Source organism: Crocodylus porosus, unplaced genomic scaffold (assembly GCF_001723895.1).
Source record: "Crocodylus porosus isolate Cpor-Errol unplaced genomic scaffold, CroPor_comp1, whole genome shotgun sequence".
Taxonomy (NCBI): domain Eukaryota; kingdom Metazoa; phylum Chordata; order Crocodylia; family Crocodylidae; genus Crocodylus; species Crocodylus porosus.
The window spans coordinates 56437561-56457109 of record NW_017728951.1 but is presented as its reverse complement, the minus strand read 5'-3'; the positions used below and the strand labels follow the sequence as shown (position 1 = coordinate 56457109).

Sequence of the window (19549 nt, the reverse complement as noted above, 5' to 3'; positions counted from 1 at the left end):
CAGTGATAATGAGATAACACCATTTTTACATTCTCTGAAGTTTGACTTGCTGAACTTTACACCTGAGAATGACATCTCATTGTATTAATTAAACAAAAGCAGTATTAGATTCACTCTGAAGAAATTAGAATGTCATTCATTTTAATAGGGAGATACACTTTTGTTGAGGAGTTCTCTACTCCTCCTCAAAATTCATTAATTCCATGAAGATTCAGTGACAGCTGCTCCCATTACCCTCAGGTCTTGGTGTGTAGCCCCAACAGTGGAAACAACTTCAAGAGCTAGGTTAGCTCTTGAAGTTACGTTAAATTCAACTTGTGGATGAATGATGTGGTGAACACCAGAACTGCTATCAAGAAGGTAAGTGTGATGTCTTCAAAACACTGCCAGTTCTTGACAGTTTGGACAAATGACTGTCTGGGACTATGAACTGACTGCTGGTATCTAGCATCTCAATGCAAAATTGAGCACTACCATGAGATCTCATATCAACAGTCATTCTTGACAATTTACCAGACATGGTCCTTTTCCTTTTGCAGGGTCTCATGGAGATAACAGGGTTTATTACATGTTAAAAGACAAGATATGTATTGAAAGTAGCAATTTTATTTGAGTTAAAATTATTTACAAAAACCCAAAGACATACTTCATGAAACTGGTACAAACTATTTTTCCTGCCGTTGGCTTTTGCTCCAAAGATCACAGCTGAGAAATACTGTATAAAATAAAAATAGGATTGGATTCAGAAAAGTACTCTACTGTTCTAGTTTCCAATTGAGAGTATTTACACAAATATTTACAATGGAAAAAAGTTACTTTAAAACTTTAATTTGCAAGTTGGCCTCAAGTACCCTTTAATGCAGAGTTATTTGAGGGTTTAACACACAAAAATGCACTGCAGTTCACAGGGTTTATTTCTCCCCCCACCCTCAAAAAAAATCTGCATTTGTCAGTGCTTGACAATTAGTTACTTTTAAAAAACTGTTAAACACCGAGGTAAATCAATTCCCATTAAATTACCAGTGTAACAGAGAAATTTACTTATCCTTGCTTTTCTCCTCATTTTGTATGGACTTACTATCCCTTGTCACCCTCAACAAAAATTTCATTCTTTTTGAAATTCAACTATAAATGAAAAGCCATTACTATAAAATCACAGGTGCAAGTGGGAAAAATTAAATAAATTTATCTTGCCAGAGATAATTTACATAAACAGTTTCCCTCTCTCATATACTTACATTTATAGCCAAAGGACATACAAGCTTAAAATCTTTTCTAAGTTACACTGGTACACTACGTTTTAGAAGGTGATGAGAGAAAATGTAAAAAAGTTATGACCAACATAGGAATTTTGCCGCTAATCAGTTACTTCCTTACAGAATTCCCAACAATCTGCATTATCAAAAATAGGAAGACATAGAAGGCAGCCACTGTATGTAAAAAATTTACAGCTGGCACTGATACAAAAAGCACGAGTTTGTAACTTTATACACGGAGATAACACAAGATCTAAAAGCAGGTTAGATTTCCTGTTATTTCCCCCTTATTATATATATAACTAATATTTTTATGGCTTCAAGTTTTACAAATTCAATGGAGTAACATGATGCAACTACCTACACCAGTATTTAAATGTTGATGAAGCAGATCAATAGCCTGCCAATATTCAAGACCAGTTTAATAAAAATAATTACCAATTTTGTTGGTCTGAATAATGAGTGCACAAAAAAGAAATGTTAAGAAAAAAAAAATATCACACATTTTCTGGGATTTTTTTGTTCCACTAAAGTCTTCAAACACAATATTCTGCTGTGAACTAGACCTCCGACTGAACAAAATCTTAGCTATATCAGCAATTTAAGGCTTTGTGTTGTATGCATTTAACTTTGTCATACCACATAAAAATGAAATAGAAAGATTATGTCAGCTGGAAACATTAATCCCCATTGGTGTTTTAGCTTCTTTAAATACTTTCCCCCTAAAACATCCAATTTCTTTGTATTGAGCATTATAAAATATATATTGAGCGCTCCCCTGAAACAAATCAAAACAGTATTTGATAGTTTTTGCTTAGTATGAAGTGTAAACTACCCTGGGATTGAATACTGTATTACTCTGTCCTTTAACAGGGCACTTCTTACAGTTACTGCATTTTTTGATAATATACCCTCAAACAGTTTGATGCGTTTATGTTTTTTGCATGCATCTTGGAACTGTGATGTGTTATGGACTATCAGCTTACAGTATATGGGCCATGACAGTTTTAGAACTGAAGTAGTTCAACCACCTAATTTCAATCAAACAGTATAAAAAATAAACTATCCAATCCTCACCTCTTTGGATTCCAACAAATTTTAAATATAGACAGTAGTTAAAATCACAAAGTATTAAAAATTTTATATTTTATGATTTTGGAATAATCTAGTAATAAAAAAGCAAGAGCAAATTAAACTCAAATAGGAGCGATGCTGCTGTCCAGAACTTCTTTATTAGAACATATGATACCTCAGTAGCTAAGCTGCCTTTGCACCTGGCTGGCATGAAACAGTGGCTCAACAGTAAACAGCAGTTGCACTATCAGCAGCATGTTTTTCCCCTTTAAACTTGTCATGAAGAAAGCAAGGAAAGAAAAAAAAGGAGGGTAAACCCTGCCAGAAATATTTAAAGACTGCACTGCATCATAAACAGCATGGATTCTCTCTTTTCTTCAGAAACTTTTCCCCTGATTTTTGATAGTTGCAGATTGATGTAGTAACTGTCTTTTAGAAAACGGTGGATGCATGGTTAAGAGACCAGGTAGCCTTAAAAATCTGAACACGAATCACACAGATGAATGCTCATGGTGTATCTTCAAGGAGTTCTTTCATGACTTCTTCCTTTGTCTAAGGGTAGCTCCAGCATTAGAGTGCTTGCAGCGGAAGTTAAGTATCTAGCAATGTTCCAAGTATTCAATCACCCTAGAGATAGATTTCTGGCCTGTTGTTCCAACAGCACACTGAAAAAGTAAAATAAATAAATAAACAATCAAGCAAATAAATAAATAAATGAAAGAAAGAAAAATACATCTATAAAACATTAAAAAAATCTCTTTAAAACCTATGCTCATTTTAAAATGTACATTTTAGTAAGACAACAATAACATTTACTTCAAAGCTGTGGATTTGAAATATTTTCTATTGAGTCAGCACACTCAAAAGGAAACAAAGAGCTATTTTCCTTTCCATTTACTAGCAACACTGAACTGACAAATAGACATTCTGTATTTAAAATGAAGAAAATCACCCAATGCATTCCAAAAGACAAGCTCAAAACCAGAAATACCGTAAAGATTTTATCAGAATTCCTGTCACTATGTAAGCAATGAAAGAGCAGTTAAATACAAAAAAGGTAATTGCATTTTTTAATCTTTAAGTATGTACTACTTACAGTAAGATTCATGAAACTGAGAAACTTTTTGAGCATTTCAGTCATTATTGAGAAGTCTCCTTCAGGTAAGTATTCCCTCACAGTAGTCACATTAATCTGAGGAAGTCAAACATTTGTATTAAATTAGGAAATATGCGTCAGGCCCTGCAATTAACATTAGTCCTACATGCGTGATGCACCAGGACATAAATACCATCATAACCCTTCCTCAAGACTGTCCACTCCTACAGTCTCAACACATTAAGTCTGTCATGATACATATGTCTGCCCCAAGTACCTATGGCAAAGTAGCCAAAACCTCTAGACAGAAGCTATAATTTTTCTATACACAGGATTATGACTTCAGATACTTCTCCCAGGACCTGAAAATAACAGAGCTAGAAGCAAACACTACAGCCCATTAAAACACTGAGAATATCCTTTCTAATGGATATTTCCAGTCCTTCACGCTTGTGAACTGTTGAATTTACCCTTAAATCTGTTCCAGAAGTAATAAATGAATCGCAACAATGAGCTACAGAGCAGTGCTGTATAGACCATACCTAAATTCATTGTAAATCTTGAAAATGTAGAAAATAGCATGTATTTCTTAAAAAAAATACCAACACAAAATCCCACACGTGCTTCAGTTTTGAAGGCTCACCTTTCAAAATACCACATGAAGTGCTATAATTTATACTGAGATCTGAATTACTAAATTTAACGTCATTTTTGTAGAACTTCTCAGCCTGACAATTAGCCTTGAATAATGTGCCAGATTTACAGATGCCCATTCTAATCACTGACAAAAATATAATCCATTAGGTTATGATGTAAAAAAGTCTAATATTCATCTCATATTGAAACTAATAAAAGATAAGTTTACAAATGTAACCAGCTTTGCCAAATTTTCTTCTAACTTTCCAGAAAATATTCACCAATGGGCCAAGTCTAATCCCACAGAACACACACACGCCCCTACCTCAAATTTTATTTTTGCTAAATATGTGTTCAGAAAATATTTAGAATAGAATACTGAATGCAGTCTAGTACTGAACCATACTTATTAACAAGCTCCTTTCCTCCAATGTAGTAAACCTAAACTCAACAACAACAAAAAAACACTTTCCATGGTTGCAAGGTGCTACTACAATTAACATTTTACAACTGTTTTAAGAATGAGCTGTTGACTTGTGTCCTTACTGGACTCTCCTGGCAGAGACAGCCTAGAAGCAATGCTGTGTATGAGGCCACAATGCAGTCTTCCATGTGCTTCCCAGCATGCTGAAGAGCTGCAAAAGTAAGTGAAATTGCTTACATAGCATGTTTTACACAGCAAGTTTTCCTTCCTTAAAATTTACCATTCATGCAATGTCACTGCACATAATTTTAACATAATTTAGGTTTCTCAGACATACAGCCTGTGGGGCTCCTTAGTGACGGTGTTAATCCCCACAGCTTTTGGAGCTGCTGTTTCAGTTAATCGGAACGCCAATTAACACTGCTTGCCACCTCTTCCCCACATACCCACCACTGAAATCTAGGTTTTAAATTACCCCTGGCAACTAAGATTGGCAGCTGGGGAAAAAGAGAAAGGTGATTGGTCCATAGGAAGCCCCACGGTCTGTATCTGGCCTTTTGGGCCAAACAAGTTTGACACCCCTCTTACAAAAATACATTTAAAAAAAATATCTGAACTATAAAGGGGGAAAAAAGGGACAGAGGAAGCATGTAAGGTGGAATGCAAAAGAATATACACAGTAGAACCAGAAAGATGAGACAGACCAGCTATCCAAGTGAGAGGTGCTGGTGGCTCTAAAGATGCTCGTTCTCCAGAGACTGAAAATATACAGTACCAACTGGCCTCAAAGACACAAGAGTTCCTAGAGACAACTTTTTTATCATCTGAAAAACTCCCACATGCCCATCTTTGCTGCATCTGGTGGATGGAGATGGGCTGAGGGTAAAACTGAGTGCCCAGCTTACAACACAGGAAAATAATGCAGTCAGGGAAGGAAAACATTATGAAGACCACAGGGGAATACTGTGGGAAGAAAAAGAGAACAGAAAAGAAAAAGACACTTGAGAGATCAGCATAAAAAGGGTAAAAAAGAAAATCATGGGACTTAAGCAAGAAGCAACAGATGGATAGAGACTGAAGAGGACAGAAGAGAGAACAAAATGAAGTGAGAAAGACAGAGGAAGCCAGTGGAAAGTAAGGCAGAATTAAGTCAAAAACAGAAATAGGAAGCCAACATATTTGCTTGGACATTTGTACAATTAACCACAGGGCTAGCCATTTACTTATGTTTCCTGAACAGCATGCCAATAAAGTTTGGGGAAGGAAAAAAGAAATCCTGATGTCAGGATCCAGAAAAATGAAAGAAATAAGGCTTCCTCCACTAATACCCCACAACAAATTATTTTTGCTCTCACTTAAAACAAACAAACAAACAAACAAACAAAAAACACACACTTTTGGGGGGATACCAAGCTAAGGCAATTTCAGGCCACGATTTCAGGCCATGAGGTTAAAACAATTTATTTTGCAGTCACAATACTGTTTCCCCTTCCCCAAGCCACCCAAATGAACCAGCATACCTTTATTAAGATCAAGTTCCTCATCATCCTCCTCCTTCTTATTTTTCTCTTCATTATCTGCCTTTTCTGTGGAGACCCACTGTATCTCTCCACTTGTCTCCTGCCATTCTCCACTCTTATCATGCTGAGCAGCAGGAGCCTCTTTAATCAACTCATCTGTCTGGCTCTCAGCCAGCTGTGCTGCTCGCTCACGCTCAAGAAATAGCTAATTGGAAAATTTCAAAAGGTATTTTAGCTATATAAGCAAAGCTTTAAACATGCTAAATTAACATTAAAAAAACCAACAGGTTTGTTTTTCAGGGTGTGACATCATCCTTCTCTTAAAAATAAGTACATATTCACAGGGGTATATAGCACAGTGAAGAGCAAAGCTAGGCCAAGTTACCCTTTCAAAATGGTTAAAGAGAAAAAGAAAAAGAAAATGGTCACAAAAACTAACACTGGCTTCTATTTCACAAAATGCTTTTTAGGCATGTAGCATCTCAAACCTATTTTGTACTTACACTACTCGAGAAAAGGAATGTGTTAGTCACAGATTGCTTTTTGCCTCTCTTCCTCCCAACCCACATTTGGTCTTTTTATTGTACCTCTACCCTTTGCTCCCATTCAATTCCTCTTAAGAATTTCTTTTCCTGCCATTTTTGTTCCCCCTGCCGTACAGAATTGAATAAACATTCTTTATGGTAATACTGCATGATTGACAAGTTGACTACTCACAGTCCAATTTGAAATGAACTTCTAGACCACAAAGTTTTGACAGATCTTATAAACAAAAATACAAGTTATAGCACTATTCTGTGAGTAGTGTTTCTTTTAACCATGACTGATATCTATTTCAAATTAAAAAAAGCCAATTCAAGTGATATAAATCACTCAAATCAATGTACAAGCAGCTACAAACAGAATCGTTTGATAAAAGTTTTCCATTTAAATCCATACATCTGTTTTAGCTACAGATCAGTTACTATAAACCCAAATCAAAAAGTGAGACTTGTTCACAATGAAGTAATTCTTCATGGATTTTATTTAGTCAATACAGTATTTAACAGTCATTTTCACACTGACACTCAATTCATACTCTGTAACGGTTTTAGAATATTCTAAACAGGTTATGGAAATAAGCTCAAAAAAACCAAATGCAGTTTCTGATATTTTTCACGAATTACAACTGGCTTAAGGAAAACCAGAAATAAACTGGAAGCAAACAAACAAGCCTTACTGGGGATGAAAGCAGACTTTGGACATCACCCATAATGGTTCTACTGTCCTTTACAAGGAAAATTGTTCCTGTGCAGGAGGGCACTAAAGAAATAAAAGTTGTGCAATTGGGTAGGTAACTAAGTGAAAGCTGGGCAAAACACTGTCCTGCTCAGCATTTTTAGTATTACAGAAATCCTGCTCAGCATTTTTAGTATTACAGAAACCCCCCTTGAGAAAACAACAGTATCTAAATAAACAAGTCACACGTTACAAGATCCATAGTCAACTGCTTTAGATATTACAGAAGTATTTTGGCTCAAATTTCTATTTACCTGTACTAAAGCCTGAACAGCATCAATCTGCCTGGTTATCTTTAGGCTGTCATCTCCTTCCCCCAAACAGAACGAATCAAAAGAACATGATGTTTCCATATTGACAAGGCAGTGTCTGTTGCGAGCACTATATTCTACTAGATTGATCAGCAGACCCAAGCCCTGAAAGAACCAAAAAGAATTAAAAAAAAAAAAAAGTCAAGGTATATTACACAAACAAACAGACTTCTTAATGAAAATAGTTATCAGATGGACATGTACAAATTTTGTACTTCAACTTTTCAGGGCTCACTAAATTACATGCCTTTTCCTTGTTAAACAGTTCAATATACAGTATCTAGCCAGACCTTGGAAACAAGCTGAATGTGAGGCTTCTAAATCCACAGACACATTTGCAAGTTACCATGTTTTCAAGTTATGGCCACAAAGCTCTCAGACATTTTGGACATCCATAATCTTATTGATATTGTTTAAGAACTGAATTTCTGGCTTACAATTTCAAACTTTTGGTTTATGTATCATCATCTTTTCTCACTTTGATTATATAGATTCACCCACGACATAAAAGATAGGGGAGGGTGAACTCTTAGCAACAAACTCATCCAGAAAGGCATCAACTTTTGTAACTGCCTACTTCATCAGATCCACAGCATCTGGAAGAAGGCTGCTGCATATGAAAATGTATGCCTTGCTGAATGAGTTAATCTCTACGGGGCCACTCTACCCTGCCTTTTGCCAGGCTTGAGACTGACACTACTAACTACCTCTTTCTAAGAAAAAAAAAAAAAAAACACACAGGAAAGGCCGAATAAAAAAACCTTTATTATAGAGGAAAAGGAAGTAGTCTTTATATTAATTGAACAGAAGCCTCTTTTACTTTTTGTCAAAGAAACATGACCTTACCAGCACCCGGATATCAAATCTCTGTTCTTGAGGTAGGAACTTTGGAACCTGAAGCACACAATTCATAGCTGTGCCTATCAGACCATCCTGTTCACCTGTTTTTGTGCTACCCCACTCTGTAAACAAAAAAGATTAAATTGCTCAAGTTTTTATATAAACATACTTTTCTAAAAAAAATACTAAGCAATAATTACCAAAACACTGAATCTGTTTTTAAAAACCCAAGAAGAGTTTTTGTGCAAGCTCCCTCCGTAAGGCCCCCTCTACAACTTACAGGTATTACACAAGTAACTGGCTATTGCACAATTGCCTTAAGACCACCTACATGTGCAAACTGGACCTTGAAAATGTGTGCTAACTTTATATTTGGTTGCCACTGAGCTTTAATTTGCATGTGTAGTAGGGTCTTCCCCTGTGGCTAGGAGCCCCATCAACTGACAAAGCTCCCAGCCATGGAATTAGCTGGTATTAGCTGCCATGATCCGTAGGGCTCAGGGGTGCATGACATTGCCAGACCTGGGGAATCGCAGCTGCTGTGATTCCCCAAGGCCAGTGGTTTCACACCAAGTCTGGGAGACTGCAATGGGGATGTGCAGGCCACCCCTGCAGCTGGGATCCCCTCAAATGAGCTGCAGGAGCTTGCTTCTGGCTGGCGTAGGAGCCCAGGATCAGGCGCTCTCTGCACTGGCAATAAAACATGATGGGGTCTAACGAGCAATCTCAAAATCATGCCTGACTGTGTGGATTGCTTATTAGATCCCATTGCACCTTTACCTGCACGTGTAGAGGGGGTCTAAGACTTGATGTTTCCCATTCTCCATACTATTCTAGAAAATACTTACTGGTTATTGATATTCTAACATCTGACTGCATTACTATGCAATTTAGGGGGACAAATTTAAATGACAGGAAACAGGCTAAATATAGCCTATTGTTTGATATGTTAGTACAGAACAGGAAAAGACCTCTTACCATTATCATTTGTTAAGTTCAGCAAAACACCAATGATGGCTCTCATACAATCTTCCACTGCTTTACCCACATGGTTAGTTACATTCAGGTGAGGCAGAGGCTTACTGTCTGGTAAACAGATACTATCTTCAGCACGATTATATCGCTGGATCAATTCCTCACAATGCTGCAATGCTCTGAACACAGAAAATGCAATCAAACCCAGGTCACCCAGTAATACATAATGTCAGGAAGTTATACCCTTATATTATCCCTCTATGATGAGAGCTGTGCACATGTAAAGCCTACCCAAAATGTGATCAATACCTTCGGAATATTCTATAATTGATTTGGTGTTTATCTGTGAGGTACACCTGTATTTTGCAAAAATCAAATGAACATTAATTTTCAGCAGGATACCATGCTCTTCATCATGATCCCAAAATACTTGATTCTCCACTGTTTATCAGCATAACTCCAATGATTTCTGGGTTACGCAGACAAAACTGGGGAACCAGGACCAATGTCACAGATACACATACATCTAAACATAACACAAGGCTGCTTTACTTAAGCTATCTAATTTACCTACAATGCTTGAGATACCATTTCCAGATCAAGCTTCAACTGGCTTTTTATGGCAAAATTTTCACTCTATTTTTACTCCTTTTGCACTGCTGAAGCGGTGCAAGAGAGATGCAACCTAGCACCAACTGATCATTGAAGAATTTCTCCAGATTCTTAACCAATTTAGGATAGTTGAGTAAACCTGAATGCCTGATATAGCGCAAAATTATGTAATTGTTAGACAGTAGAGGATTACAGCCAGCTCTTTTAAGTTAAAACAGCTATCAGGCTGCTCTAACACGTCAAACTCATGGCAGCATAGCTATGTTCCTAACAGGGTCAATGCCTGCGTCAAGTTTCTCTTGGTGCCAGAGGAAATTTCTGCTCTCGTGAAAGGAAATAGTAACTCTTGCACTATCTGGTATAAAATAATAAAAGGGGACACAAGTCTTCTTTTACGTATTTCCATATTACTCTTTTACTCTTCATTCTTTTCCCTGACCTACCTCCATCTATAAGCAATTGCTAATATGTCATTGACACTAGCTTTGTTACCAGACGTGAAAGCATAATGGGAAATTCTACAAAAAAAATTCAGGCAAAGTATTGTGCAAGTATGGTGCTTGTTTCCTTTTCTGTCATGCCACATACAGTAACATGCCTATTATATTCAGCATATTTACTAGACCTTACTTAGCTGATGAAACTATGAGTTGTGAGTCTTTGTAGGCGATCAAGTAGCTTTGATTCTCTGGATTATGTACAGTTACCTAAGGAAGGGAATAAATCCATTAAAATTTACATTTTGTTGGAAAGGAAAAAAGGAAAAGTAAAGAAAAAATTTCTTCTTCATTCACTACTTATTTCCTGATCAGCATTTACCAAACTGAAAAACAAACAAACAAACAAACAAACAAAATCAAACGAACAACTGGTGAGACTAAAACAGTCCCTTTTTTTAACTTCATTCTACAACCTATACTTTATTTTATTTTTTTTAACAGTAATACCCTCATACTTGTTTAAATTGTACCTGACCCCCAAAAAATGCCAATATAGATTTGATCCTACAGAATCCATCTTACACTGAAGATCAATTTGCACAGGTAAACCTTCCTTTGATATTACAGAGAAACTGCTTACCATAATGGAACAAAAAACAAACAAACCCTGAATCATTCTGCCATCATTTTTGATTACTCTGATTTTAGTGTTTTAAGGTGAGACTATGCCAATGTTTATATAATGCTATTATTTCCTGTGTTACTTTAGAGTCTTCCTTCATAACAGTTAAGGGAAACTACTGTTCTGGGGACCTGAGTCACTTAACAGTCCATAACAAAACCTCTTTCTTCTAAGAGGCAGTAACATTTTCAGAATCTATTACATATGTACAGCATGAATCCTGTTTTATTTTCATGATCTTGCACTTGTCATGATTTGTAATCACATTATATTCATGTTCCTAATGATCATCTGCATTTTTGAACTGAACAAAGTTGTTTCATATTACCTCACAATATTCTGTCCCCTCTTTAATTAAACAAATAAATATTTGGCTTAATAAGGATCCTAAAGGTATTAACAGCATCTTCCATATGGTGTTCTCTTTATTTTTTAACATATATATTTTTGCTCAGAAAAAAAAGTTAGTGGTGCTTGTTCTTTCTGGTCTCATTCAGGAATATGACCCCATTATTAATCATGATTCACTGGCCTGCAATGAGGCATATGAGAGACTAAGACTAAACCTGAATCCATCATCCTGAAGCAAAGAGCTATTGCTAATCTATCAGGTCATTTTTCTGTCTTATTTATGGTAGAAAAAACTCCCCTAACAATATGAATGATGACAATGAGGAAATGAAGTCCAATGTATGTCTAGGACAAGTGAATTCTAACAGTGAAGAACTGGAAGATATGTACCATTTCCATAACACCGTTCAGTTTTCAACACAGCTGATGTATTTTTTCTCCTATATTTAGCTGGAAATGCACTGACTGTGTTGCTCTTGACTAATTAAACAGCAGTTTAATAATTCTATTTTAGAAAAAAAGTGCAAATTATCACTTCAAAATAGAACAGATTACAATTGCCAGAATGAGAACCACAAATACATACAATTACAACATGTATACTTAAAAAATAAAAAATCAAACTGAAAGTAATTCCCTTAAGTCAGCAATCTTTTCTAGGGCCTGAATGACCCAGTTCCTTTAGAGGGGGCCAGCACTAAAACCCTGCCATCTCTTTTCCCCAAGATAGCAAAGGGAAAGCAATTGAGTCTCAAGCACCCCACTGCTAAAGCTCCATGTCCATGAGCCAGACTGAACAGCTCTGTGGGCTAGATCTGGCCCATGGGTCATAAGTTGTCAACCCCTGACTTAAGTAATAACTCTAGCTAGCTAGTAACTTAAGTATCCAGAGATGCAAGGTAAAGCCCTGCTCTGGACTCATGCCAAAGGCTGCCTCCAGTCACCCCAGTTATAAATGAGTACCAGGTTATTTAGATTAGTCTTGTCCAGCTGCTTTTGACTTACCAGACACATCACTCCCTTGCATGTGCCAATGGATACAGAAAAAAAATGGCATACCTTAACCACATTAGCCCAACAGGCTGTTGGGCTGGGATGGCCTTTGACTTGACTCCAAAATGTATTTTAACAACCTTTGAAGCAGCAAGATACTGATAACTGTTGTCTCCCTGCTCTACCTGTGACAGGTTAGGGTGTTACGCCTGGTAGCTGCGTCATGAAGCTGACCGGATAGTTTTAGTAATGGGTTAGACACGGATTTGTATGGGGCAGTTTGGATAGGGCTGATACTACCTCAGAGGTTGTACTAGATGACTAAAGGTCTTTTCCAGTTCTACTTTTCTAAGATTTACAGAATTTCACGTCCTAAAACGTTTCAACTTATGGAATTATAATAAATGGGAAAGTGGCACATGTCTTGTAAAGAGATATTTAATTCCAAGTTCATAAAACTAAACATCACTAAAAATATAATTTATAATTGTAGAAGATAAAAAGGCCCCTAGTACTCAGACAACAATTATTTCCAAGACAGTTTATTTGCTCATACTTACACTTTCTAAGACCCGTAAACATCTTTCTGCGCCCCATAATGAAGCAACCAATTTCTCTTCATTTTCATCACTGCTTAAGTGATCCACACATTCTTTGACTAGATAATAAAAAGAAGTTGTGTTGTACTATCAGTAGCGTGCATTTTGAAAAGTTAATGTTTTTAGGAAGATGAACTCATCTATATAACGAAAAGCAATTTTCCCCAATACCATTTATGACATTTCACAAAGTTTACTTCATTAACAAGGATGAGAAGATCACAAACTAGTATTTCCAAAAGTGCTTTATTTCTCCTGGTAACATCTTTTTAAAACACGTTATGATTGTGCTACCAGAGTAATACAAAACTTCTTCTGCCAAAGAAAACTTATGTGACTATAAACTCGTTCATATTGCTTTTAAGACTTGGGATATATTTCATGTAGGTTTGGCATGAAAAGAGGAAAATTTATTTATTCTATTAACCAAGAAGAAGTTCTGCCACAAGATAAGCCACAGAATTGCAGAATATTCAGGATATTTTAGATGAGAGAACTAAATATCTAATATTGTATAATCAAACACTTCTGAAATGGAACCAAAGACAGATGTAGGAAACTGGCATGTTTGCACCTTTCCAAGTTCTCAGCTCTACTTGACTACTTTAATGGTCATCTCTTATTCAGCTTTTAAGCTCCAGCCTTCTCTAAACAAAAAGGAATTGAGAGGAGCACAAATACTTATTTCCTCTTGAAGAGCTCACTTTCTCTGGGTTAAACATAAAACCCTGATAAACACATAACCAGCAGTGAACACAGTACCTACTCTACACAGGGATATGACTGCTCTTTGTGAAATTAAAAGGCTCTACTGTCCAAACAGTTTATGGGGTAGTCATAACAGTCTCTGGAACAGAAATTTCCAGAATAAACAATAAGTATCCTACTAACACTGCTTAAGTAATATTAAACAGGTGCTATTTGTTCAGGGTTTAAGATCTAGCATGGTTTTTTTTTTATGAATATGTCCATTTACTGTTCCCAACCACTGATGTAGAATCTTACATACTTTGATAGAAAAGAAAATGTGTTGTATGTTTACGTTTTTACTATACTAGAAAATAAGAAAATACAGCAATTTAATCATGGAAATTCTTCTACCATTAATCCTATTTATATTTTTTCAGTGCATTTGAAAAATATTCACTGTACCTTTATCTACAATATGATCAAGACCACCTAGAAGTCGCAGCTCTTCTTTAAACCAGTCCCCTGCTCGTTTTGAAGTAAGAGATAGCAATGTCTCCATAGCCAAATGCCCAGTCTGAAAGAACCAAAAGCTAGAATTAGTTAAGTGATCTTTTACTGAGATACACAACCGGTGCATCTTCACACAAAAAATCTTTACATAACAGCCACAAGGGGGCGCAAGAGGAGACGGAGAAATTTGCTTAACTGTAAAAAAAACCTGACTTCATACTAAGGGAATAGAAAGAACAAATAATTTACTCCTTTTTCTTCACTTTAGAAGTGCTACAGAAGAGAGTCAGACTCCTTTCATTTGCACTCCCTGTTATCAGAAGACACAAGCTGAAGAAGAAAATGGCCAAATCAGCCAGGCACCAGAAAATAACAAAAGCCACAGAAAACACTGCTTCCCTGGGTCTTCCAGATATGTTAGTTTTTGCCACGTGCTGAAAACTAACTCTATTCCAAAAGAGTACAGACTGTGTCACAGTGTGGTTTGTTTTTGTTTTCAAATTACTTTAAGTGAGGCACCAGTTATACAAAGAGGGGGGAAAAAAAAAACTTACATACACTCTGCACTTAGTATAAGGAATATCAAGACAAGCCCAAGGCAGGCATAGTTCTTTGGGTAAATGCAATATCTTTCATTAAACCAACTAAACTGTTGGAAAAATTGTTCTTTGCAAGCTTTTGGGCATAAACTAGCTTGTAGGAGAGGTCCTAGTAGAATATTAAGATATTATAGTACAGCCATCTGAAACAAGGCACTGCATAGTCAATGCATAATGCAAAGCACTTTGAAAGATGCAGAATGGAGTTATATTCTCCTCAGGCTGTTCCCTAGGATTACATAAGATCCAGGTGACTTCCCAAATACCTTCATACTGTGAAACAAAAGTTAAAAGCACTCCTAATATCTGTGTATTATATGCAGTATACTGGGGTAAAATCTTGTATGATGGTGCAAGAGTACTGTATTCATGTGGATGAATAAAAGCCAGCCAACTGCTTACTTTTTCAGGGATGTTCCAATGTTCAAAACCTGAACTGTTAACTTTTCACCACTAAGTTGAGAGCCTCATTTCTTTGAACCCCTGCAGATTCACTCCTGTGATGGTGTGATAGCTGAAGACTATACAGATATTGGCAGAAGAGTGGTATGCTAGATGGCAGGCAGTGTATGACTGATAAAGGGCTAAAACCTTCAGGTGGAATTAACAGTCCAATGCCAAATAAATGGAAATGGAACATGAAGAGTGAAGGTACAGACAAATGAACACACTACGGAGAGTTAAAAAGGAGCAGGGATCTGTTGACGCATAGTAAATGAAAGTTAAACTGCGGAAACTTATTAAAGTAGTAGAACCAGTATGGTAAATATAATGATTTACTCCCTGTAGGGGAGGGAGACAGGTGGCGAGGCAAATCAGTTTCAGTTTTCAGTCTGCTGGGTTTTTGGTGTCCCCAACATTTGCTGCTAAAATGGCCAAAGGTTATCTCTATGTCTCTCTTTTTTTCAGCCTGAGTAGGGCCTAGTTTAAAATTGCAGACCCAGCTTCTAATAACATGGCCTGATTGTGACAGGGCCACTATTTTCATGCCCAGATTGTGGCACCCTCCCTCACCCCCTCCCCCACCAATTACTCCCATTTACTGATAGCTGTTGCAGGCTGGGGAAAGCATTCCCAGCCAGCAGAAAAACCAGGGGAGGGAAGAAGGCATTACAAAAGGGACGGGGGAGGAGAGAGCTTGAGGATGGATAGGGGAAGGCTATTTGCTCCTCTGGGCAGGAAAACTGGGGGGTTGGGAGCACCTGAAGGCTCCCTTGGCAAATGGCCCTGGCACCAGGTAGTGGAGAGGCTGTTTGCTCCTCCATACATGCGTTCTCTCCCTTGCCCTGAACCCCCAAGCAACCCAGTTTTCCAACCTGAAGGGGCTGAAGGAGAAAACAGCCCCTCTTCTACCTGGTGCCAGTAGTGTCTGCCAAGGCAACTCCCAGGTGCCAGTTTTCCCCATACAAAGGAACAAACAATCCCTCCCCTAACCAAGCTCTCTCCTACCCTGTCCCTTTTGTGACCCCCTTCCCCCTCTCCTAGGCTGCTAGGCTTTTGCTGCTGGCTGGAGAATGCTTTTCCCAGCCTGCAGCAGCCATCTCGCTGTAACAAAATGCCATGACATGGCTGCTTTGCTGGCGAATTCCCCAGCAAGCAGCCATATTGTGGCATTTCGTTGCAAATCAGTTTTGTTTTTTTTAATGAAAATCACTTAATCACTTAAAAAAAAATGCAAAATCACAATTTAAACCAGGCCTCAGTCACGAGGTATAAGAGACAAGATAATAGCATGTCTGTAAACCGAGAGCAGGCATCCAGGTACATTCACCAAATGGTGCTACACTGTACTCTGAATCTTGAAACTCATAATCAAAAATACTATCACCTTTCAAGATGCTAGTATACCGTACTGCCACTGGTGGCATTCCTCATTCCAGATGTAAAAAAACACTACTGCTTTGCATCCAGGAGTCTAGGCTATGGACAGAAGTTAGACAAACTGGTTTAAGTGCTCAGAAACTGGTTTAAATCTGTAACAGAACAGACATTCAGTGCATATAAACCATTTTCAAAATGGCTGAAACTGGTTTGAGATAAACCTGGTTGAATGTAGTGCCAGACTTAACTGAGCTGGGGCAAACCAGTTTATGAAACTTCTGTCCTAGACCCCTTCCTGGTTCAAGTTAAAGCACAGCCCCCTCCGCATGCTTTGCAGTCCTGGGCTGTGCTGTTTGCTCCAGCAGAGAAGGCATGGGGGTGGGAGGCGGCAAGGACTTCCCCCCTCCCCCCAGGTCCCAGACGCCACTGGGGTTTGCCTGGGGAGGGTGAAGGGGGGGGCCTAAACTTCCCTTCCCCCAAGTACAGAGCTGCCCTGCCCTGCTAAAAAAACCAAAAACTTACTGCTGGCTGTGACTGTAAACTACATATCCCAGAGGCACCTGGAAGCAGGAAGCGGAAATGATGAGCCACTCTGCAGAGTCCTGCTGCTTTGATTTTGCACCGTAAATCCCAGAGACCCTGGGGGCAGCAAGATGACAAAGCGAATACACAGTCCATGCTGGCTACATGCCAAAAAGCCATGCTCTAGCACACCCTGGCTTCTGGCTTGAGCCACTGCAGGCATATGGCTGCATTTTCTGAATCAAAAGAGAATGTCTGCCCAGTTGTTTCTCACTTTAATCTCTGCAGTTTAGACTAACCTGCAAGGACTTAACTTACTCAGCTTCTGACTTTTTGACTGTCTGTACTTAGCCCCAGTGTTTGTCAGTCATTTCAAGGCACAGTGTCTCAGTACCTTGTAGCTACACCAAATCCAGCATCATACAGACACCTGTTACTGCAATACCGTTCCACTGGTGCAAACAAAACAGACATCTGTCAAACTGGAGAGGATTTATGATGTCATCTTCTAGCTAGAAGTACCAGCTTTCCCCAAGTTATTCCCTTTCTACCATCCAAACCCCTTCAAAAAACAGTCCAAAAAAAACAAAACAAAACAAAACAATTAAAAAAATTTGAGTGCTTCTTTCCTAACAAATCCTCTTGGTCCCAAAATGGTTCTAAAACAAAGATACTTAGAGCAGCTCTGGAATAAGATGTTAAGTATGCTTCCAATTTGCATCTTCGTTTTTTTGGACTGAATACTGCCTGAAAATTCAAACACATTTGGCATTAATATCTCAAGACTGAAAATGGGCTGTGAACTGAGCAGCCAGGTTAAAAATAAAAACAAAAACAGACACACCGATCCTAAATCCATTTCTACCCTAAAACATTTAAAAGTTAAAAAATGTAGAAGGTCCAAAACCACAAAAGACAAAAGCCTACGAAATGCCGACCAAAGTCTCTTCGGTCATCATAAAACCCTGACTGTTGCTGTATTGGCTAATTGTTTTCCTTAAAAAATGCAAATCCTTCTAATGACATTGGCTTTTAATACCAACTTGAGAATCTGCTCCATAGCAAAGTTTGAGGAAGCAGAAAAGGATGTTAAAAATACTTTTAAAAAAGTGTAAATGGACTGTTGCCTCATACAAGGCACCTTTATCTTTTAAACACAGTGTAAAATGAAACACTTAAGTGTAACTTGAAGATTATGGATAGCAGTCAAAGACATATTGTCTGGAGATAAGGCTTCCTAAATAGAGCCACATCTCACAGAATTTCTATGGGTTTTTTAAAATCATCTGAGGAAGTACAAGTTCTGAAAGAATGGTGATAAAATTCAAACAAAGAACTTAAAAGCATAAAGGGAAAGGTATTGAGAAAATTAAGATTATACTTTACTAACCTTTGTTTCCCTAAAATGAAGCAATGGCAATAATGTACGATTAGTTTTGCCATCTAATGCTGCTTATCTAGTCAATCTGTCACTATTTCCCTTACACATACTCTTTTTGAAAGGTTTAATTTATCAATATTATTGATACTAGTGTGAACCCTAGTAACAAAATTTGAAACTCAGTAGTTTTTGTTTATAACAAAATAAGTTTGCTTAGTTGTAGATAAAGGTCTTGTAAAAACCAAGATTAAAAACTACAAATATACACAATTTATTACCATTGCAGCATACCTAGTATTTTTGACCAAACAGGTATATAATTCATTTGTATACTTTGCATATGAAATTAAAACAGCACACATTCTTCATTTTAGAGTACTGAAACATGTACTAAGAATAAACAGCCAGTTAAATCATCCAGCTACTGAGAAAGCAGGTATTTGGACATGATGGAAATACCAAAAATGTTCTCTCCAAGCCCTTTCTTAATATTTGCTTGGGCTTCCTACCATCTGTATAACAAATAAAAACACAGGAAAACAGTTGACATTTGTGTCTTCCTATCTCATTACCTTTTAAACTCGTTGATGTTGCAACACACCTGAGGTGACTTACAAACTTCAGCTTTAACTCTGAATACCATTTTCATACTAAATTACATGCATTATTTTGCCATTATATGAGAGCTATAGTTAGAAACCAGGGCCTCATCACTAGGGATCACAGATTTTCCCCTTTAAAAGGGAAAAATGTGCACACAAAGGAGCTGCTTGGGGCTGAGGGAAGCAGGGGGATGGCAACTGGAGGCAGGGGGTACCGTGTGCATACATGTGCACACACCTGTGGCCAGCATGCAGCCAGGCAGGGTGGTAGGAGCAGCCCCAGCAGCTGGATACAGGTAAGTCCACTGGCAGGCAGGGGGGGGAGAGGGGGGTTGGA

The 19549-nt window shown here is 37.8% G+C and overlaps 1 protein-coding gene across 1 annotated transcript in view; it reads right to left on the bottom strand.

Annotated features, from left to right (window-relative positions):
* Positions 1-586: 586 nt before the first annotated feature.
* Positions 587-19549, bottom strand: part of WAPL (WAPL cohesin release factor) — a 129786-nt gene continuing 110823 nt past the window's right edge. Inside the window, exons 10-19 of the mRNA XM_019555888.1 lie at positions 14240-14351; positions 13049-13146; positions 10653-10729; positions 9414-9589; positions 8442-8557; positions 7539-7700; positions 6007-6211; positions 4609-4697; positions 3427-3522; positions 587-2995 (exon numbers count right to left, since the gene is read on the bottom strand). Of these exons, the coding sequence (XP_019411433.1) occupies positions 2930-2995; positions 3427-3522; positions 4609-4697; positions 6007-6211; positions 7539-7700; positions 8442-8557; positions 9414-9589; positions 10653-10729; positions 13049-13146; positions 14240-14351 (1197 nt within the window). The 3' untranslated portion in view covers positions 587-2929. The remainder of the gene's footprint in view (positions 2996-3426; positions 3523-4608; positions 4698-6006; positions 6212-7538; positions 7701-8441; positions 8558-9413; positions 9590-10652; positions 10730-13048; positions 13147-14239; positions 14352-19549) is intronic.